The sequence below is a fragment of the Cricetulus griseus genome, chromosome 3 (genome assembly GCF_003668045.3).
Source record: "Cricetulus griseus strain 17A/GY chromosome 3, alternate assembly CriGri-PICRH-1.0, whole genome shotgun sequence".
NCBI lineage: Eukaryota > Metazoa > Chordata > Mammalia > Rodentia > Cricetidae > Cricetulus > Cricetulus griseus.
In genome coordinates, this window is record NC_048596.1 from 38,467,281 (window position 1) to 38,490,493 (window position 23,213).

Here is a 23,213-nt window from a genome sequence, read left to right on the forward strand (position 1 = left end):
AAGAATGCCTTCTTTTATTGAGCTTCACCATGAACAAGAAGCAGCCTCAGTGGTGATATGAGGCTCTGTGGCTGAGTTCCCACCAAAGGAGTGTTTTATGTGTATTAATTAGCATGGGAGAGAAAATGATGGGTATCTTGTTTTCAGACTCTAGGTTGACCAATGACCTGTAGATGTAAGTGGCCTCTGTAGTTCCTTTTCAGTACCCTTTAGCCTTCTATTCCCTCCAATGCTGGATCAAAAACATCTTCACACTTGTGCAAGTGTAAATTTCAATCACATTTGGAGAAAAAAATGCAGTGGAAGATGCCAAAAAGCCTGGAAATATCTATTCTGAAGCAGTTGTCTCCTAACTTTAATCCTATGGCTTTAGTCAATGGCAGTATTACTGGGAAAGTGTTAAAGAACCAAAATTAATTTGATTATTTTTGTGGGCCTGGGATTGAACCCAGGACCTCTCACATTCTCAATAAGTAGCCAACCATTGGGCTACATCCCGGTTCCCCAAAATTAAACCAAGAGTGACCAGAGTTCTATTTTCAACATTCATTTTCTCCCTGCTATTGATATGCAGGATAGAAATTAGAATTTGAAAATCATTTGCATATAAGAGTTGAGATCAGAAGGAGATGTCTGGGAAGGATAAATTGATGTGGCTTGGCATCTTGCCCTGTTGGAGCCTTCCCCAACTGCATCTCTCACCTTTCTGTCACTTGGAATGCTAATCAGTAAGTTCATTTGGAGCAGAATGTGTCCTCTGTTGAAAATTCACATATGTTGCAAGGTTAAGAAGCCACCATTCCCTCATACCTGGAATAAACATCATAATCACTGGATCCAGGTTCCCAGGGTAGTAGTACGGAAGAGGAGTCTGTATCAGTAGGAGGAGGGGCCCACTGGAGAATGTGGTGAAAGAAGATGAGAAGCTCTTTTCTGGCATTAAAAGGAACTTGTGTGTGTGTGTGTGTGTGGCTCATGGGAGCAATCCTACAGAGAAGGGAGTGGAAACTATGGACTTTGCTTCTTTCTTTTATCTTTAAAATAATATTTATATGTATAGAGATATATGATAATATATACATAGTTTTTTTTTATTTTGTTGACTCACAGTGGTTGAACATATCTGTGGGGTACAGTGTGACATCTCTGATGGGGGATGTACTTCTGTATGCTGTGACTATATGTTTCTCTTATTGGTTGATGAATAAAGCTGTTTTGGCCAATGGGCAGGCAGAATTTAGCTAGGCAGGCTATCCAAACAAAGAGGCAGAGAGAAGGAAAACAGGGTCAAAGAGACACCATGTAGCTGCCATGGAGGCAGGATGCAAGGACATCACCTAGGAAAGCCAAAGCCATGTGGTGATACACAGATTGATAGACATGAGTTAATAATTAAGAGAGAGCTGGCCATTAAGAAGCCTAAGCCAATGGCCAAACAATTATAACTGATATTGAGCCTCAGAGTGGTTATTTCATAAGTGGCTACAGGGACCTGGTCGGTGGAGAGAAACTGGTCCAGTGGAACTGAGATAGATGGAGAAAATCCCCCTTTACTGTATTTCACGACTTGATAAACAGTTGTCTACACTTATTCCAGGCTCTTTAACCAATACTCTACTCTCTACTTATGTGAGGTAACTCTTTATTTTCCACATGTAAATGAGAACATGTGGCCCTGTAACTACTTTCTGACGTCAGTTGTCTTCCACGGAAGGGATACCCTCTTTGCTTCCTTCCTCATTCATTTCTTGATTTCTTGTTACCAATCTCCACAAAACCAAGGTATTTGCTAAACAATTTAGCTTGTTTTATGAGAAAATAGGTTCCAGTCTGTAAGTAGAACACTGTATCATAGCCCGTGGATTTTCTGAAATGCATGATTGACCAATTTACACAAAAGAGATTACCTCTGCAAACTCAGTCACTGAGAAAGTGACATTTACACACTTACTCAGAGAATGTTAAATATTTGTCCAGCTCCAGTACCTCTAAAGGCAATGAGGTGCTTAAGGAGCTTTTTATAAAAGGCTTTTAATTAATTGATTAATTTGTGTGTGTGTGTGGTGAAAGGAGAAAGCCTGAGACACACCCTTTATAGGCAGTTGTGAGTCCCTCGATGTGGATGCTAACAACTGAACTGTTTTGTTGTTTATAAGACAGTGAGGGCTCTAAATCATGGACCCATCTCCCTAGCCCCTTAAGGAACATTTGTGGCTCCTCTGATCCTTATATGCTGCAGCACAGAGCTCTCTATTGCATTAGCTCTTGACTCTTGGGAGTTACTGCTGCTACCTTGGGAAATAGGAGACATGTGTATATTTCCCCCATGAAATCATGCACACAAAATCTTGCATTTATTTTCAGAGGGTTCATAGGAACTCCCTACAGACTGAATTGTTCAGGGGTTTTAGGCTAAGGATTGCTGTTTTAGTGACTGGAGGGAGAACTGGAGGGAGCCTATGAATAAAGGGAAATTCCTGTTTTGCAATGGGTGTGGGGTAGGGCTGGAGGATCCAAACGGGCTCAGTGTATTTAAGATTGTAGCAGTCTGGAAATCATTTGAATAAAGAGTTGACATCAGAAGGAGCTGTTTGGGAAGAATTAATTGATGTGGCATCTTACTCCTTGGCAGCCTCCCCAACTTTCATCTCTTGTCTCTCTGTCATTCTACCTGGAACACTAACCAGTAAGTTCCTTTGGATCAGAATGTATCCTCTATGGAAAGTTCACATATGTTGCAAGGTTAAAAAGCCACAGCCCCGTACATGGAATAAACTCAGTGAGCACTAGCTTATGTCAAGCATGTCTCTGAAGTCCTGACCCTCCAGGGTTCACCTTTGGAGTGGCAGGGATTACGGTATAGCCTATGTGCTTTCACCACCCCACTTTTAGGGTGGTGAAACAAACCCGGGCCTTCTGATTGATAGGCCAGGATTTTTCCCTCTGAGCTACATCCCCAGCACCCCTATTTATTAAACGAATAAGACTTTATTATTCAAAGACTTTTTGTTCCTCCTATATAATACAAATAAAAATTGCTAGAGAGCCTGTAGTCTACCCTGTAGGCCCATCACATGGGGAATCTGAGAAGGTTCCACAGTACTACAAAACAAGAAGACTGGCTACCCCCTAGAAATGTGTGTGTGTGTGTGTGTGTGTGTGTGTGTGTGTGTGTGTGTATAGCAATAACAATTGAAGAAGAGGCCATGAATCTGAGAAGCAATAGTAGGGACACAAGAGAGGCAAGTAGGAAGGTAGAGTACTAACATATGAAATTGTAAAAAAAAAATTAAATATAAAAGACAGGGTTATGCGACTGAGCCTAGAGTTCTCCATTTAGGCTATAAGAACTGGACAGCCAACCCTTGCTATCTGCCTATGTCTATTTTCCAGCTCTTAGGGTTTCAGCTTCTGGTGCCTGATCTTGATGTGGCTGCTCTGGCTCTGAACTTACATGGAGAGCACTTCACATGCTGAGCCATCTCTGCAGCCCCTACTTTATTCTTTATTCTCTGCTTCCTTAAATAGTAAGAAGAAGCAAGGAAATGAAAACTCTGCAAGGCTGTCCCCTTATAAGTATGCTCCCCAGATGTCCGTGCCTGTGGGCCAGACCCATATCACTAACTGTCTCCCAGAAGTTGTCTTTGAAAACGTCTTAGTTTTATGTGTATGTGTGTGTGCCTCCTTCTCTCTGGGTGCATCCCATGTGCCCACAGAGGTCAGAAGAGGGCATTGGATCCCCTGGAGCTGGACTGACAGTCACCTGTGACCCACCTGATGTGAGCACTGGGAACCAAGGCCAGGACTGCTGAGCTGTAGCTCCAGCTCCCAGAGGTTGCCTTGATTCCCTCCTGGTAACCTTCAATCTTAGACATTTGACTAATACTCCCTTAGACACTTTCATTCCTTAAAGTTTCAATGATTTTCCTGGCTCTTAAAAGTAGGCAAATTTCTGAAAAAATATAGTTTGTTATAATCACATTTTTGAAGTGATGAAAAAAATCATGCATAAGTTTAAAAATATTACGGTATGGAAATACACACAAACAATGACCTTAGTAATGTAAAACTGCATAGAGAAACATTCATAATAATGATATTTATTTAAAATTCTCAGTTATTACCTTTATTCTCTATATTTCTGTGGTTAAATATTTTATGATTAGAAAAACAATGCAATTATTGTTGTTAATTTTATTAGTTTATGGAAGCTTCATGTCCTAGCTTTGTTACCCAGAACTGTGTACAGTTAGACACATCTCTCAGCATCTCTCAGAGAGGTAACAGGTAAAACATATTGTGTGTGTGTGTGTGTGTGTGTGTGTGTGTGTGTGTGTGTGTTTTGAGACAGGCTTTCTCTATGTAACAGCCCTAACTGTCCTGAAACTGGCTTTGTAGACTGGCTGGCCTCGAACTCACAGAGCTCCGCCTGCTTCTGCCTCCTGCATGCTGAGATTAAAGGAGTGCACCACCAGGTCCGGCCACTCAGTCAGCTTCTTTATGGGAACAACGTAATACCATTTATAAATGTGTAAAGACATTTATATTTTAATTTCCACAGTAAATAGGGTACTAGTGCTTTCCCATCCTTTCTACTGACATTTCTTTTATGACTGTGGACATAGGAGACCCTAGGCATTACAATTCTCCATTTTTAGCAGCTAGGAGCTAGAACCTTATGACCCTGATATGAAGAAATGGAATCAAAGTGACATTCGCATTTCGTCCTATACTCTTTTCAATCTGTTTCCTTGTTCTGGTTAGGTGAAGAAAAGAGACAACTCTGGCTGCATGGTTATGTGCTTCAAATGACATAATTTTGCATATATAAATCATTAACTATGTCATGCATCACAGTAGAAGGGGTGTTACTGATGTCTGCTGTCTTGACAAGGAATGCTCTAAACAACATTACCTTCAAGTTCCCTTTTTCTTTCATTGAGTATTGGGAGAGCACAGGAAAATTGGGCACTGTGCTTACATGATTTTCAAAGGAATTTTAGCTTGCAACATGGGGGTAGAGGGCATGCAAGAATGCCAAATAGCAAGAGAGTCCTTTCTTTCCAGGGATCTCAAAGTTGAAAACAGAGGGCTCTTTACAATGACTTTAACTTGTCCGTGCTCATCAGTTAGAATCTATAACTTGTAGAAAGAAGGTCTTGGTTTAAGATTAATTGTTAATAACTAAGGAAATGACATTGGATTTGTTACTTAGTGTCACTGAGAATTTGTTTCCTTTTGCAAAGTGGTGCTATTAATAGTGACCCCAGCAAAGCTTACTTTAGTTTCAAATAAGATAATTATGCTGTTTGTTAAATATAAAGTGGTATACAGATAACATTGTCATCAGTTGCAATAAAATATTTTTGAGTGTTTATTTGTGTTCTTTGTATATATTAGTTCATTTAATCCAAACCTCATGATTTAGGTATTATCCCTTTACTTTTCTGGAGGATGAAGCAAGGGCCCGAGTTTCCATTCCCAAATCACTTGGCCAGCATTGAAAGCATTTCGTGGAGGAGCTGAGATTTAAAGCAGGCAAACAATTCTCAGGCCTGAATCATCTTTATTCCTAGAACAGTGATATTTCAATTGCCTAAGAGTTTCAGAACCTCCAAAAAATATATATCAGCTATCCCTTGTGCGTTGGAAGATGGTTTTCATTTTTTTTAAGAATTAAAATATTAATTATGTGTATGCATGATGCATGTGTGTCTCTGTGTGGGTATGCAGATGTGAGATGGAGTTATAGGTGGTTCTGAGCCACCCTGTGTAGTGCTGGGAACAGAACCCAGGTCTTCTGCAAGAGCATTATGCATTCTCCATCACTGGCCCTTCTCTCCAGCCCTGGCAGACATTTTCTAAGAAGCTGTGCCCTTCTGTTACACAGGCAGCCAGTGCCTATAACTTAGATTTGGGGTCTTGCCACCCATCTGGAATACAAGTTTAACTGAAGCCAGGCTCTGTCATCCTTGTCAATCTCTAGTTGTACATCTCACTTAACTGATACATACCAGTGCCCAGAGGTAGGATCTTGCTTAACAGACTGTGTTTTCAGCTTTCGAGGCTTCCGTTAAAGGGATCACTCAGGTGTTAGCTGGCACAATTAAGCTAACCCACCCTCTGCTCCCTTAAACGGAGTGCTAGTTTCTGCGCATGCTCTCTCTTTCTCTGCCGCGCTCTTCCCATACACCATAGGACAGAGGACTATTTCTGAACTCATCACACCCTCCTTGCCCAGGATTTGTAAGTGAAGAAATATCTGAACTAGTTTTCTATTGCAGTGCTGTGTTGAGTTTGTGCCTTTTGGACTGTTCCTGGGCATGCCTTTCTCTGGGATGCCAGGTGAAGTAAGGAGGAAAGTCGCAAGTTCTGGTTCCTACTATCAGATCCAAGTCAGGCAACAGCCACCAAGCATAGCTTCCCAATTGAATACTTTTTTTTTCATAGAAGGGACCCTACAAGAGCCATCAATAGCATCTGTCTGCATAAACTGTTTTGTGTGTGTGTGGGGGGGAGAGGGTTCCTGCACACAGGGCAAACTGCTAGCTAGGCCTCTGGCCCTCCACCAGGTGAAAGTATCCTGTTTAAGACCCACAGGAGATGCCCATCCCCCTTCATTTCTCTTCAGGGCAGGCTAAGTAGCTGCTCTCATACTGGAAGCCTGACTTAGTGAGGGGCTTTCAAAACATTCTCTAACTCACTGAAAGTGTTTGAACTTAAGTTATTAAGGTGAAATTCAGATAACGTTTAAGTAGTTCAGGGATAGTTCATTATCTGTCTCTAAAACAAAAAAAATTCCCATTTTTTTCCCCTAAACTACGTAGTACTGGTCTGAAGCTTGATCCACAACTGAAAACTATTGTCTCGCTGATAAAAGGTTTCTTCTCTTGTACATAAGTCGCTTATGGGGTGTCTCTGGTCATGGGAGTTGCATAAAACTTGTAGAAGGCCATTGGCTTGGGCTGAGTGTTTTTGAACAGGGCTCCAAAGATGAAATCAGTATGGGTATGATTACAGCAAGTGAGTTTTGCCTGGTTTCAGGAGGTCCTATAGCCAAGGAACTCAGTAAATCATAATCAGTTGTTCATCGAGCTGTAATCAATTGAGTGGCTGACTGGCCAAGGTGCAGTCAATTAAGTTTTCTGTGCCTGGTGTCTGTTAGCCTAAGATTGTGAACAGATGTGTTGAAGGGTAGTCTGTGATTTTCCCTATTTGTGAGATCTTGTTTGTTTTTCTTTAGTCAAGCACAACTAAGCTTAATTTGACTAAGGAACTTTTTTCTCTGCCATCATTTGATAGAAGATGTGGAGAAGGAACTTGAGTGATAGCCTGCCCCAGCATCAGGTAGCAGGCACAGCCACCCCGAGTCCTCTGTGCTCCTATGTTTTTGGCTACACCCAAGGACAGTGGGTAAGTACTCTTAATTTTTTTTGTTTGTTTTTGTTTTTCGAGACAGGGTTTTTCTGTATTGTTTTGGAAGCTGTCCTGGAATTCACTCTGTAGACTAGGCTGGCCTCGAACTCACAGAGATCCGCCTGCTTCTGCCTCCTGAGTGCTGGAAATAAAGGCGTGTGCCACCAATGCCCGTACTCTTAATTTTCTGGATTTGTGTGTAGAGTTTTCTGATTATGCTTGAGCAAAGCTTTGATCTAGAATGATGTGTTTGGAAGTCACAATGCACTGGCTAGCACTCTGTAGGAGAGGCTGGGTGTCTGGATCAGACACAAAGCTAAAGTGTGAGGCAGCCAAGTGAAAGGAAGTCATGGATGTTCTGAGTTTCAAGGAGTCTAGGACTCCATTGCCTGGAGCTCTACTCTAGGGTAGTTTGTGCTGAGGAGGAGCATGTGACACTGGGGCAGGCACTATGGGTCACTTTGTGGCATATGGAGGCTTGCTGCCTCCTGGGGTTTGGTGGTGTTGCTTAGGTAAGACAAAAACTACATTGAGTCCAGCATCTGGAATGTTCCAGTTTGGAACGTCAGTAAATTTCATAGATGAGAATTTCTAGAACCTGTGATTTATTTTTGGAGAACTGGGAGGAAACAGAGAACCAGAAATAATTTGCAATTTCAGTGACTACAATTTGAAATACTTAATTTGTGTCAGTGACTGTGCATAAGGCTAACTGGCTGTACAAAAGTGATGGCATGGTTTGGCTAGGGTGGGGGGACGTGGTCATGCGGGGAAGACCCAGGTTGGTCCTGCAATCTTGCCTCAGCCTTCTATGTGTTGGGATGGGATGCATTAAAAAAAAAAAGGTACAGAAAAGCTTCAAGAGGACTAAATGAGGAAAACACATTATAGAAATCCATCTCTCAGGTCACAAAAGCCATCAGCTTGGAAGTGAAAAGAGGCATTCTAACTTGGCATGGAAGATGGTTAGCCTGACCTACCGGTTAGGAATTCTGCTCTGAGGTCAGTCAGTTCAGAAAACACTGGCTGGTCAGGGTAGGAGCCTAGCCTATTTTTACCATTTTGAGTTCTATTTTAGTAAAAGAGGCTTTGAAGGAGGGACATATCCCATCACACACTGAGAGGAGGCAAGGGAAAATCACTGGAAATGTTTCCAGTGGAGAAGGCAAAAGGATTGGTGTCTATACAGTAAGCCCTATCTTTGACCAGGGTCTGTTGACTCTCTCCCTTGCTGAAGTAAGAGAATTGGTGTGTGTTGGGGAAGTGTATCTTCAGAGTAAATGGTCTAGGGCAGTGGTTCTCAGCCTTTTTTTTTTCCTCCCAGATTTTTTATTTAAATTAGAAACAAACATGTTTTACATGTCAATCCCAGTTCCCTCTCCCTTCCTTCCCACCCTGCCCCCCACCAACCCCCTATCCCACCTTTTTTCTGCTCCCCAGGGAGGGTATGGTCTTCCATGGGGGATCTTCAAAGTCTGACATCATTTGGAGCAGGGCCTAGGCCCTCCCCCATGTGTCTAGGCTGAGAGAGTATCCCTCTATGTGGAATTGGCTCCCAAAGTCCATTCATACACTAGGGATAAATACTGATCCATTGCCAGAGGCACCATAGATTGCCCAGGCCTCCTAACTGAACCAGAATAGGTTCTCAACCTTCTTAATGCTTTGATACTTTAATATAGTTCCTCAAGTTGTGGTGACCACCAACCATGAAATTATTTTGTTGCTACTTCATAACTGTAATTTTGCTACTATTATGAATCATCTCCATTGTGACTCACTGAATAACTGTAATGGCACCAATAACTGAATGCATCTAGGAGCCACACACTTTGCCAACATTCCTTAAACATGTTGACTCTTAACTCTCCCAGCAGTCTGGGATGGAAGTACTGATGGTGACTGGGAATATTCACATGATGCTGAGGCTCCAGTTTTCCAGGTTACGCTAACCATCTTGTTAATGATATGAGTCTTGCATGTGTCTATTTTTGTAAGCAACAGACATTTTGGAATTTGAGTTTGTTCCCCACATAGGTCAGACCTATCTTCAGCAGGAGAGGGGACTGCTTTAGAGGTTATGCTTGCTTGACTTTGATGCATCTGTGAAAGGAAGGGTAGAGTTGCCTTCATTTTCCTAAAAGAGAGACTTGTCCTTGAATGCCAGCACCATCTTCTGCCCTCATAGAAACAGTTGCTTTTGTTGCACAGGATGATGATGGCATTTGGGTATCAGGAAACTCATGTATAAGGCATAGAGAACAGTCTTATCCAGTGTCTAGGGGAGATTCATCATCCCCAGAGGCCAGGACTCTTGTAGAGCGCAGGAAGACATGTAACATCTGGATTCATCTTAGCTTTGCATTTGGTTGGGGGATATTGGACTTGAAGAGCCCACAGACAATCCTTAATCTTCTAGTAGATTGATGTTTACTGAGTTTGGAAAAAAAATGAAAATGTGGTCTGGATCAAAATGGAGTATAACAGATTGCAGAACCCAGTGAGATTACTGTCACTCTATTTTAAAGCTGAGGTCCTGAGAATCAGTGCTGGTTAAGCCACTACAGCATAAAGCCAGGATGGAATCCAGGTGTGTCTGCTTCTAGAGCTTGCTCCTTATAGTCACCAGATTAGATGGCTGCCCACAGGTCAACAGACCAAAACAGATGGCCCGAATCAAATCTAGGTCAGAAACTAAATCTGCAACTCCCCAAGGAGATGTGCTCTTGTTAGCAGAGATCTTATGAACTATGTGGATTGCAAGCATTATTCCCAACCTGAGTTTTTTCATTCAGTAATTCAGTAAGCAAATATTTGTTGAGTATCTTCTATGTATATACTGTGGCACTAGGAACAATTAAGCCTGAGTGAGTGTAGGGAAAATGGAATAATGAATAAAATGTGGGTTTGGCTCTTAAGAGCTTATTACTTATATATAATCTTATGTATCTCTTTATAAATATAGATATTATATAAATATATGACAATGAAGATACAGATAAGGGACTTAAGAGTTAAATGTATTTCAGGTGTGTGTGTGTGTGTGTGTGTGAGAGAGAGAGAGAGAGAGAGAGAGAGAGAGAGAGAGAGAGAGAGAGAGAGAGAGAGAGAGAGATTGGGGGAGCAAGAAGAGCAGGAGGAAGAGGGGAGGACCTGGTGTTGACTGTGGTAAATGAGAGTGCTCCACTTACGAAACATGTAAGGAATTAAGAAATAAAAACAAATAGGATGTCAGAAAGCATTCATAAAGAATGAATGGATTTTCAGACTGAACTGTAGGAAAGCATCAGTCGGCAAGGAGAATCTGGCATTATTTTAGCAAGGAGCCAGCACAACTCCATCTGTTGGTGAAGTTCTGTTAATGACTTGTTTTTCTGTTCAGAATGGCTTTAGTTTTACAGGGTTGTTGAGGAGCAAAGATATAGAGGATGCCTGGTACGCAAAACCTTAAATACTCTCTACTCTTTATGGAAATTTGCCAATCCGTGCAGTACTGTATAGGCAGGGATAGTGGATCACCAACCAAGGAAGCATGAGGGTCTGAGTTCGGGTGTAGAATGCAGATGATGAGACTGGGGATTTGTGCATTCACACCTAGTCTTATTGCAGCAGAAGTTATAATAGCAAACAAAAGGAAAGAACCAGCAGTCAATCTGTGATAAATATCAGCTTATGGAGCTGGGAAGGAAAGGGTGGAAAATGGAAGGCGAAAGTGAGTTTAAGAAGTGCAAAGAAAATGGAAAATAGAGAGTCTAAATTAGACCCATAGAAGTTTCAGAGAGAAGAGAAAATTGAATGCCAAGGACTTGAGAGAAGTGTCTGAAAAGGAGACAAAATGGTGATCTAATGTCCTTGCTTCCATTTACTCCACTGGCACATTGCTTTTAGCTTTACTTTTTGAGAACTTCATACATGAACACCACAACTACATCCCTCTTGAGCCCCGTTCCTGCCTCTTATCAGCACATTTTGTATGTCCTTGCCTTACTTTCCCACCCTACCCAAGGGAGACTGTGATGCCAATGCAGTGCTACAGATTCAGCTGGGATGAGTAGCCCATCAGTTGAGCTTATCTGATTGTGTATCCATTATGTTCTAAGTTAAAGGTAGATATAATGTGCCTTTCCCCATACTACCCTTACAGTCTTTACTAGCAGATGTCTCTATGATTGCTGTGCTCTGAATATTTGTGACCTGCCCTCCACATCTCGTATATTGAATCTTAGTCACAGACATGATGGTGTCACCAAGTGCGGTGCCTGTGAGCTTCTTCAATCATCAAGGCTTCAGAACCCTTGTGAATGGGATTAGTGTCCTCAGAAATGTGTTCTGAAGAAGCTTGCTTGCCCCTGCCATCCTGTGGAGACTCAGCAAGAAGCCATCATATATGAGAAAGTCCCTACCAGATTCCCAGTCTTCTGGTACCTTGCTCTGAAATTTACCACCTTCCAAAACTTTAAGCAATAAACTTGGTTTATAAGCCCCTTACTCAGGTGCAGTCTAAATTAATCAAGATTGGACAGTAGTCCTTAGATGCTTTTTAACTGATAATGTTTAAGGAAAAATTGGTTCATTTTTATTCCTGTCCATCCTAATTTGATAAACTGGATAAATGCCCCAATACCATTTTACTGCTTATTGATTTTAGAACCATTGCTGCAAATGAGAACTGGCTAGGTCTCCAGTAAACAACTGAAAACCAAATTAAACTATTGGTTACCTTCATTATTCTCAAAACTGTAGAAGTAAGAAATAATAGTTACGTAATTACTACAATTCTTGAAGCTTTTCACCAAAATCATGTGATGAAGTAGGAAAACTGCATAGTTCTCTAGATTTCGAGATAAGAATACAATTCAGATTCCCCCTACCCTGTAAAACTCCTAATCAAGTAGTGCTAGGAAGTCATCTTGGACACAGCAGTAAATGACTTTGAAGTCATTAATCTTTTATATAATTTTTTATCTTCCAACATAAACATGGAGTCACATTTTGCCTTTATGGGGGAAATTTGGTGTATGAATGCTTTGAGAAAAATGTCATGAACAAGATGCATTTATTCCTGATGTAGACTCAATGGGTCATTATTAAAATCAACCTCACAGGCTCACTCTCCTGCCACTGCTGTCAGATTCTCATTTAAAACACGGGCTATTTAATCCAGGCGATCACAAAGACTGCTAGAGGGTACACATAGTAAACTGTGTAAGGCACCCAATATGAGCTGTGATGCAGACCACTTTCCACCACAAGCAGCTTAGAAACAGGCTACAAGGCAACTGTAATCTATTCCCTATCCTTTTGTGTTGGAATTATACTCAACAGTTATGAGATGTCCCAACTGGATGCTCTTAGCTGCATATAATTTGAACAAGTGGAAACAACAGCAGAATGGTTTGTTTTGACTAAGGGAACTGGGAATGTGGGAAGCCCGAACTACTTGATGGAAGGCAGGGTGGCAAAGGGAAGTGATCACGTGGTAACAATATGCCCAGCTTCATCCAGAATAAAAAAGTACACCAGGTTAGACATTGTGAAGATAGCCAAGGAAGGGGATGGCAAAATCTGAACCCAGGCTCCCAAAAGGTGAAGGTAGGAGCAGATGTAGAAAGCTTAAAGGAGGGGAGAAAGGTTTTCTTCCCAAGATCAGGGGAAACAATCCACATGGTCCTAGTGCAGAAAATGAGAATACGGGCTACTGGCTATAGTCAGGCAAAGCAGGCAAACACCAGAGACAATGACAAAAGAACACCAAGACAATTTGGCAATGACTGGCTGGGGTGGCAGTGTTGAGAGAAAAGAGGAGGAGCTGAAGCTCACAGGACAGTGGAAATGGTATGAGACACAGGGGGTGGGGCATTATGGAGGTGGAGGGGTGGGCTTTTTAGGGAATTGGGGAGACTGATGTTTTCTTGACACTAAAAATTTGAAGTAACAATGGAAAGCTAAGCAGGGCATGCAAAGCAAGTTTCAATTATGTTTGTGGAGACAAGGAGAGAGAGGTTAAGGCCAGAAATACAGTTTTATGAATAACATCCAAACAGGTTATTGTTGAAACCAGCAAGAAGTGTAAGTTATTATAGGAGGCTCAGCAGGTGAGACTGTCTCATTGACTGAATAAAATGTAAAAGAAGTTTATTTAGGGCAAACAGCTCACAGCACATGCAAATAGGACAAGCTAACTATATTAGCTCTGTTTAAATGGTATTAAAAATGAAAGCAATATATCATGCAAAATGCACCTAACAGTAAGAAATGGAAAGATTGGAAATGGAAAAAAAGGGCACAGGCACTTTCATTTTCAGGGAAGTATGAACTGAGAGAAGAGCTGAAATGCAAGGCAGGGACATTGTCAAGAATGAATAAGGCTGTTGAAGAATGGCGGACAATGATTCACTAGGAAATACAGCCAATTGTAGAATCTTATGAGCCTGGGAACACAATCTCAAAACACATAAAGGAAAAATTTGACAATTTCAAGGAGAAATTGATGCAATCTCCCACGGTAGAAGATTTTAAATTCTCTTTAAAATGGCACAAAGGAAAAATAAAAAAAAAGTTTAAAAAAAACTTCACATGTTATGGCTTCAATGGGTGAAAGGCACGAGAAAGGGAAGGGAAAGAGGAGAAGAAAAGAGAAGGGAAAATAAAAGTTAAGGATGAGAGGAAAACGGTGCCATTGAAGGACTGGCAAATCGGGAATAAAGGTGGAACCCCACAGATGGTGTAACAAAGAAGGTTATTGTTAAAAAAAAAAAAACCAAGTACCCTTCCTAGGGCAAGATCGCAGAGGAAGTATGATATGAGGGTGTGTGGGGCCCATGTTGGGAGAACCATGTTAGAATAACCCTCCTTTGATACAGATACAAAAGGAAGAAACATAGATGGGGATATTTTGCGATGGAGGGGAAACAAATGGGCAAGTTTATGGACCTTGATGTCTCTCGAAGGCAGGCCTCTGCTGAATACAAGGAGATGAGTCATCAGGGCACTTGCTATTCCCATCTAGTAGTGTCCATGCATGCAGATTTGGCAATTCAACTTTAAAATTCATGTCTGAGCAGAGGGCAAAACCAATCCTGGGGGAAGGCTGCTTTCTATGGAGGAGATACTATTTTCTTACAAGATGACAGCTTTTGAATAAGCAAAGGAGAAATGAATTTCAAGAACTATATGAAGCTAGTAGAATGTACAATACCTCTGAGATGATGCCAACAGGGCTGCCCCAACCACTGGAAGCATCAATGGACCCATCTGTATATGTGTTAGAATGTACAGGGCTGCCTCACCTGCCGGAAACATCAACAGACCCATCTACATATGCGTTTCTAGTGCTGCTCTTTACTGTGTGAGATAACTGGCTGTGGCCAGGAGCATGATGTTGCATTAGCCATAGAACTGGGAGCTTTGGCTGAATTGGTTAGATTTGCCTTAAAAAATTATATCTCATGGAGTTTTAAAAGTCAATCAAAGGGCAGCTGAAGTATAAGAAGGAAGAGGGATTTCACCTCACAGTGTCTTGTTTGTTCCGTGTGCCATGTGCTGCAGCCTGGTGAGTGGGGTTTACTTGACACAAGACCCTCCCAACTGGCTCTTCCAGATTGTAGGTGGACACCTTACCTCTAAATGAAGTGATGCCACAAAGAGAAATTACTACCCGCTGTTCCTCTCATTTGCAAAACATCTAGTACTGGCCACATTGTCCCTCAGAAATGGAAATCATTTAAATTAAGTACGACTTTATGGATCCCTAACATTTCTGCCCATATGTGGAGAGATGAGCACTTACTGCTTGCTCAGAATGCATTTCCTTAGTCTGAGGTAGGAGTGTGTCACATTTCTTACTTTGCCTAGAAATGCACTCAACCTTTTCCTCAGGGCTTTATGATGAAATGACAATTATCCAGTAGAATCCTACAGGACAGTCTCATAAAATACCCTGACAAGTCCATCTAGTATCATTTAGTTTTATAACCTCTAATGGCTACTTAGAATGTTTGCTAGAACTGCCTTTCTAGGAAATTTCAAAGCTACTGAAAATTCCAGTCATGGTGAGGGCTCATCATTAGCTTTGGCTTCGGCATCTAAAAACTGTTGGAACTCAGAAGAACTCTTATGTCTCGTGGAAGGAACAAGCATGGCAGTCTTGTGGCCATGGACTCTAACAGCTTGTTTGGCATCCCTATGCCAGATGGCAGGGTATGCACTTGGACATATAGATATTCAGGAATTAGAGGTGTCTCCAGTTTCTCTGTTGTCATCCCAAGCCTGGAAGCTTCTGGAAGCCTTGATTGACAAAGGTATGTAGATGTCTTCTAAGAATGCCTTGCTTACTGAACATGTTAATTTCATTTAAACATTTGGTTGCCTTCATTACCATCTCAGTTGATCTTTGAGAATTGTTCGTTTCCTGAGAGCCTGATGGGAATCTTCCCAGAGTGGGAAATTCACTGTCAGTTTGGATAAGACAACTGTTGAATAAAAATGCTTCCCACAGTGACTATCACTGGTTTTTGCATCTCATTTCCTCATTATTCACCAAGTGAGTCTCAACTTCCTCAAGTGCAAGGTAAAGGTAAAGCACCATTTATTGCTCTTACTGGGAGAGTTGCAAAGATCACCTGTGTTAATAGACAGGAAGACTCAGCTCTTTGCCTGGCTCCTTAGTATTGGCTCATGTGATTTCTCTTTACTCTGCCAGAGAGTCTCCTGTTACTCCACATTTGGAGAACACTTTGAACTGACAAAAGAAACTTGTAAGCAGCATCTAGACAGCACTCTAGGAACTTCACAGAGATGTTCCAGAGCTTCTGAGGTACTTGATATGTTTTCTATCTGTACAATTTAACATACCAACTTGGACGCTGTGTCACTAAAGATGTGGTGACAAGAAACACCTAGTGACTCTCAGCTTACAAGCAAAGTGTAACCCCACAACTAAGATAGGCTCAACTGAACATCACCAGGAGGAAACCAATTATATATTCTTCATGGTTCATTTGGTTGAAGTATTTAGGTGAACTGAAAACAGGAAAAATGTGGGAAGCCTGGCTATGAACACTACACACACTTCATTAGAGCCAACACTGAAAAATCCGTGAGTTCTGGAGCCAGTGGTACCTCTGGAGGACTGTGAAAGTAAGGCCAGGAGGAGAAAAGGAAACAGGATGAAGCAAACATTTGGGAACATGGAGAGTGCCCTGCCACCTACAGGGTTGACATACCAGTTCCTTCTTCTTCATGCATTCCATGAGGATGATGAACAGGTGCTGAGCTTGGGTGCGAGTGTACGTGAAAGTCTTCTGGATTGTCACCAAGAGCTGGTCCCTCAAAGATTCATTGATAAGTCTGCAAGGAAAACCAAGGCCAATCAGGTCAACAGAACTCCTAGTCAGTGTGTGTGTGTGTGTGTGTGTGTGTGTGTGTGTGTGTGTGTGTGTGTGTGTATTGTAGTTTATCTTAATTTACACATAATTGCTAATAGTTGATAGGGTGAAGTTTCAATATACTAGGGACTATGGGATAATAAAATCAAGATATTTACCACATCTTGCACCTTATATTTATCATTTCTTTGTTGTGATAACACTCAAAACCCTTCCTTCTAGCTATTTCAAAATACCCAACACAGTGTAGGGTATTTCAAAATAGCCTACAGTGCAGCTGGAACACTATGGAACATGAGAGAGCACTGAGGATTTATTTTTAATCAGTTATACTTCTTCCTATGTTTCCCCCACAATATCTGTTGTTTTGAATGTGATAATTTACAAAGTAGTGCATTTAAAAATAAATTCAAGTCTCAGAACCTCACAGGGTGAAATTGGAAGTGGACTTAGTTACTTGTTACCATTTTCCCTTACCCGTAGTCATGTGTTTAGTGCCTACTACCTCAAATTCTGCTATTAAAGATGCCTTCAATTGCATTATCTACATTTTGGAAAGGGTTTGCTGTGTCATTTCCCCACAAACTGTAATATTATAACTAATTATTGGAAGAAAAGTTACATCTCAGCAACACAGTTTTCAGCATCCATTTAATACATGGACATCAGTAAAATGCTTATTATACAAATAGGAAGACTGGAGTTTGATCCCCAGCACCCTTGTAAAAGCTAGGTGTGGTACACACCTTTGTAATCCCAGCACTGGAAAGGCAGACACAGAAGAATCCCAAGGGCTAGCGTAATCAGCAAGTCCTAGGTCCCAATGTGAGGCTGTCTACAAAATGAAGGTGGGTGGCTCCTCAGGAGTGACACTCCAGGTTGACCTCTGGCTTCCACATACACATGTATGTATACACAGACACACATGTGCACATGTATTCCCTCACAGAAACAGGCACCCCCCCAAGTGGAAACAGGAGTTAGGTTACTACTTTAAGAGTTTTAATTTGTTTTAAAAATTAAAAAGAGGTTTTACTCTTTTTTTTTTTTTTTGTAGTGAGCCAAAGTGGGATTGATAAGCAGCATTCCCAAAGCTCAGTACTGTTTACTTCAGTGTGCCCCATCAGTGCACACTCAGGTCTCAGCTACTAAATCTTAATTCCTCTCACCAGCCTGGTGAGAAAGGCATCTGTCAGCCATCAAATGGCAAGGGCGTGAAAATGTATTTTGCTATGAAGAGATAACTGTTCAAAATTGGGAGGATGAAAATCTTTTTGAAGACACTGGTAAAATAATATTTTCTGCCTAACACTTGTACATTTTATACATTACACATTGCTTTCATTACTGAGGTATCAGCAACTCCTAGATAAGATAAGAAAGAATATTATTTCATTTCATACTGGCAGGAACCCCATAGGCTAAAGATTTGCTTAATTTTTTTACTTGGTATTTCTCCTTATATGAAATAATATGAAATAGGCAAGCTCAAAGGAATAGAAAGTTACTAGACATTGTGAATGACCATGGAGAAAGGTTAGAGTGCTTGCCTGACATTCCCAGGGTTTGATCCCCAACACTGTATTTTTGCTTTGTTTGGTTTTCAGGAATTGTTATTGGCTATGCATGGTAGTGCATGCCTGTAATCCTGCACTTGGGAGAGAGACATTCCAGACCAACCTGGTCTATACAGTGAATTACATGCTATATTGAGAGGTTGTGTCTCAGGGAGAGGGAAGAAATTAGTGTTAGTTCTATGTAAGAAGTCAATAGATAGATGAACCAGCTGACTCAGTGGGTAAAATCTCCTGCCACCAAGCCTTTCAACCTGAGTTCACTCCCTGGGACCCAAGTGGTGGATAGAAGGAATGGCTACCTCCATATATACATTGTATGTACACACACACACACACACACACACACACACACATTGTACCCACACATGCACACAAAACAAGTGTAATTTTAGATAATCTTTCATTCCTAGCTCTTATAATGGTAAAAATATAAACAATAGCATTAAAAATCCAACAGATAAAGGGCTACATATTCTCTAACATTCTCAGAATTCTCAAAACTCCAGGGGATCCTCTCCTTCCATCTTGTTTGGGCAGGGTTCCTCTGGTTTCCTCTACTGTGCTGTATGCTTCAAGTGTAGCTGGCCCAGGAGCTTCTGGCCACATCTCCCCATAGAGATGCTGGAATTCCAGATGCTAACTAAAACTTTTTGTGGAGATCTAGCTGAGCATGCCAGGCTTGCAGAGAGGCACTTTGAACATTGGGAACCATCTCCTCAAGCTCCCAAAGTCACTTTTTAAAACCAGTCTCGAGTCTGAGTGAAAACACACATATACGATAAAACTAAAGGCTTCAGTTAAGTCCCTTTACCTTACATACACTACAGAAGAGCTAATATTTATGAATGGCATTCCTCATAGTGTTCCAGTATAGTGTTCATCCTAATTACAGCGCACCCTTTCACTGAAGGGAACTCGTGCAGTAATTTGTATGGTCATTTCACTTGGGACTCTTTGTTTGATAGATTCTGCACTTGTTTATATTTCATTTCTTTCTCACTAGCTCTGAGGTATGCACATGTCTTTCTGTCTTTTGTTTGCAGCTGAAGAACCCACCTCTAAAGCCCGACTGACAGAAGTCCAGTATAGCCTCAGGGACACAGTGACATTGGTTGGGAATTTGTTACAGTCCAAACATTCTTCTGAGACATTTATAAATGTATTAACTCATGTAATCCTCAAAAAAAAAAAAATGCTAGAAGGAAAAGCTCTTGTAGGCGAGAACGTGGTCCATGTGTTAAGTCTGTTTCTTCCCAGTCTCCTCTTGAGAGCTGACTTTCTAAGCACTGCTCAGGTCCAGGTCCATCGATGCCACAGGTCTCTAATGCACCCTTCCCAGCATCTCAAGATGGCTGCTATAGCAGCCTAACTGTCTGCCACCAGTTTCACCTTGCCCCAGTCTGTTCTCTACCCTGCCAGTGGAACATTGTAGAAGTGGGACTTGCTGGTACAAAGACCAAAACAATCAAATGGCACTGCTGCCCTGAGGGTAGCATCTGTTTCTCTCAGCTTTGCCTTGCTTCCTTTTCCATACAGCTTCAGAGATTCAGTTCATTGTCATCACGGTGGGGAACATGGCAACATGCAGGCAGATGTGGAGCTAGCTACATTTTGGCTTGTAGGCAACAGGAAGTTGACTCAGATTTGCTTAATTTTATAAGCATGGATTTTAGCCAGACTAAGCCCAAAACTTAGATCCACACAGTCAGTAAGCAATGACAATAGCTGAATCCAGTGCTCTCTTCCATGCTATGATGCTGCCTCTCTGTGCAGCATGTGCTCCACACTATTGCCTCTCTTCAATGCTGTGGCCACTACAGCAGACAGCTGTGAGCCTTCCACAGGAAAGCAGGGCAAGAATCTTGAGAATACCTTTCTATGAGTGGCCTGCTATGCCCCAGATAGGCATGGTTCCCATGAGCACAGAGGGCTGTTCACTGTGGTACCCTTCCTTTGAAAAAGGTGTAAAGTCCAAGGATCCTGAAAGCTCGTCATCTGAGGATCAGAAGGTTGGGTCAACTTACATTCACTCCTCCCTCAGGAAGAATACATGTGTGTCAAAAGACATACATGCTTACAGAAAAGAAGGCTCAGATGAGGATGAGAAGTGACATCTCAAATATTCTCCTGATATTATGTAATTCTGGATGGCTCAATGGCCTTAGCACCAAATCAGCTTGAAATCTTCCATATGTTCGCCTGTCTATCCATCCACCCACCCATCTATTCATCTATCTATCCATCCACTCTACCACCCACCCACTCACCCACCTACCAACCCATCCACCTTTCTGTCCATCCACCATCCATCCATCTACCACCCACCCATCCTACCATCCATCCATCCATCCACCCACCCATCCACCATTCACTCATTTAGAAAATTCATATGGATGTCTGCTTGGTGGTAGACACTGTGGTATGTGTCAGGGATATATGGATAGATGCAGTATGGTCACTCTTAGCCCTCAGTGGAGTAGAAAGACATCAATTAGGCATTCAGCCACAACTGTCAGTGGTAGAGAAGTAGAGGAGCTGGTGAGAGTGACTTGGTGAAACCTGAGGAGATGGAGCTTTACCTGATACCTGGAGAGGAGCACTAGAAAGGGTTGAAGATGATAAGGATGGGAAAGAACAGACAAAATGGCAATGGATAGGCTTGGTTTGGAGAAGAGAGAAGAGGGCCCTATGGGTAGAGCTTGTGAGCACTATAGTTTAGATACAAAATGACCCCTAAAGGTCTCTCTGATAAAGGTGTGGCCTCAGTTTAGTGCTAGTGGGAGTTGGTAGAATCTCAAAGAAGTGATTTGAATGAAAATGTCCCTTACAGGCTCAGCTGTCTGAGCACTTGGTCCCCAGTTGGTGCCTGTTTGGGTAGGTTTAAGGGTCATGGGGCTTGCCAGAGGAAGTATGTCACCAGGGTTGGATTTTGAGGTATCAAGCCACATCCTGCATGCTGTCTCTGCTTCCTGCTTGTGACTTAAGATGTGAGCTTTTAGTTTCAGCTCCTGCTGCCATGTCTGCTGTCTGCTGTCTGCTGCCTCCTCCCTGCCATGGTGGACTCTTAATACTTTGGAACTGTAATCTTCAAATAAACCCTTTTCTTCTATAAGTTGCCTTGGTCCTGGGGATTTATCTTAGCCACAGAAAAGGAACTACTATGGAAACACTGCTTAAGGTTTTGAGATGCTGGGAGTGTGCCCTCAAGGGGATCTAGGCTGTTTCATGTCCCAGTCAGGTTAGATGGCTTTGATCTGTTCCATGTCCCTGCTAAGATCTGTCACCACACCAATGAGCCAATTATTTATACATTCAAATGTGCAAAACTGTGCCTCCCCAAATCCTTTTTTCCTCTATAAGGTGATTATTTCAGTTGTTACAATAACTAAAGGTTATTGTGGAGAACAAATTAAAAGGTAAGACAAGGTGAGGCTACAGAGAGGGTTAGCCATGACAAGATCATGGGGGCCTCTGGGGGCCTTTGGAGACTATGCTAGAGTTTATTTAGTTTTTGACATATGGTCTTACTATATACCCAGGCTAGCTTCAAATTCACAATTCTCCTGCTTTTACCTTAAAAGTGCTAGAATTACAGAGTGCCACCATGTCTTGTGAGATCTGTGGCTTTGTTCCTACAGTGGTGAGAAGTGTTTCATCAGGAGAGAGAGACCCATTTCTATTTGTGGTGCTAATTAATTCTCCTAAGACTCAAGGCATGAACAGTCATACCTGGTCATATGTCTACTTGACAGGCAACCCAAGGGGGTAAGTCCAGAGAGTTCTGCAATATCAAAAGTGTATAATGTAGCACATGATTGACTACAGAAGGGATTCTTCTGGTTAGCCACTTGATAGGTCCAATCATTCATCGGCAGGTGTTTAATTTTGATAACAACTCAAAATTTGTTCTCTACTGCCAGCCATCTGTAATGAAATCTGAATTCCCTGATGTCATTAACTGTTTGAGAGAGCTGTCTGTCACTTCCATCCAGTCTGCCAGTTTGTGAACTAAAGAATGATGTATGACTTAGCCACAGCTTTCACTAGCTAGGTGAGCTGAACGACTCACCCAAGAGTTCTATAGTTTCTGAGTCCTACTTTGTATATGACCAAAATGGTGGCTTTGGATCAATCAGCTAGCAAGAAAAACATACAATTGGAGCAACAGGTTAGAGCTACAAAGTAGAGAGGCTCATCACTGATGGAACAGAGAAAATGGAGGAGAGAGCCATCACACATGGGATGGAGATGATTGAGGAAGCAAAGGTGACTTGGTCCATCTGAAACATCATGTGTCACATTTGCCAAACTTCAACTCTGCTTCGTTTTTTTTCCCCCTCCACACCCTTCTGATTAGAGCAAAAGAAAATATTATTTGTGCTCTGTCTCTGCTGTTCAAAGCTCCCCATTGTTGCCAGTTTCTCCTCTTAACAGAGAAATAGCATATCGGAAGCTCATATGCCTTTGGCTGAAGAGGTTTAATGACATCCTGTAAGAGCAATCCTTATTACATTTCCTGTATTCTTAGCACCTCCTGGTTTACCACACTCCATGGGAGAAATGGAAGAATGATCCATGTGAGGCAGGCAGGTGGTCTATTTTGCAGAAGAAGAAACTGGTAAAGGTCCTGGAGTGATCTGTCAGATAACCCAGTGACATCAGTGTCTGGACTGACTGTATTTCTTTCACTCTTGTCCCATGATGCTAGTTCTCCTGTATCTTACATTATTCTCTCACTCAGTTTCCTAATCATGTGCATCACAGGGAAAAATGTAAACTCAATTAGTGATTAGAAAAATGCTTTTCCTCTATATATGTGTGTATATGTATATAT

At 41.7% G+C, this 23,213-nt stretch overlaps 1 protein-coding gene across 22 annotated transcripts in view; it reads right to left on the reverse strand.

Moving 5' to 3' along the window:
• The window catches only part of LOC100770216 (transient receptor potential cation channel subfamily M member 3), an 809,714-nt gene that overhangs the window by 158,840 nt on the left and 627,661 nt on the right, over positions 1–23,213 (reverse strand). For all 22 annotated transcript variants that reach the window (XM_035441905.1, XM_035441925.1, XM_027406525.2 and 19 more), the window contains one exon: positions 16,641–16,764. In XM_035441905.1, the coding sequence (XP_035297796.1) occupies positions 16,641–16,764 (124 nt within the window). The remainder of the gene's footprint in view (positions 1–16,640; positions 16,765–23,213) is intronic.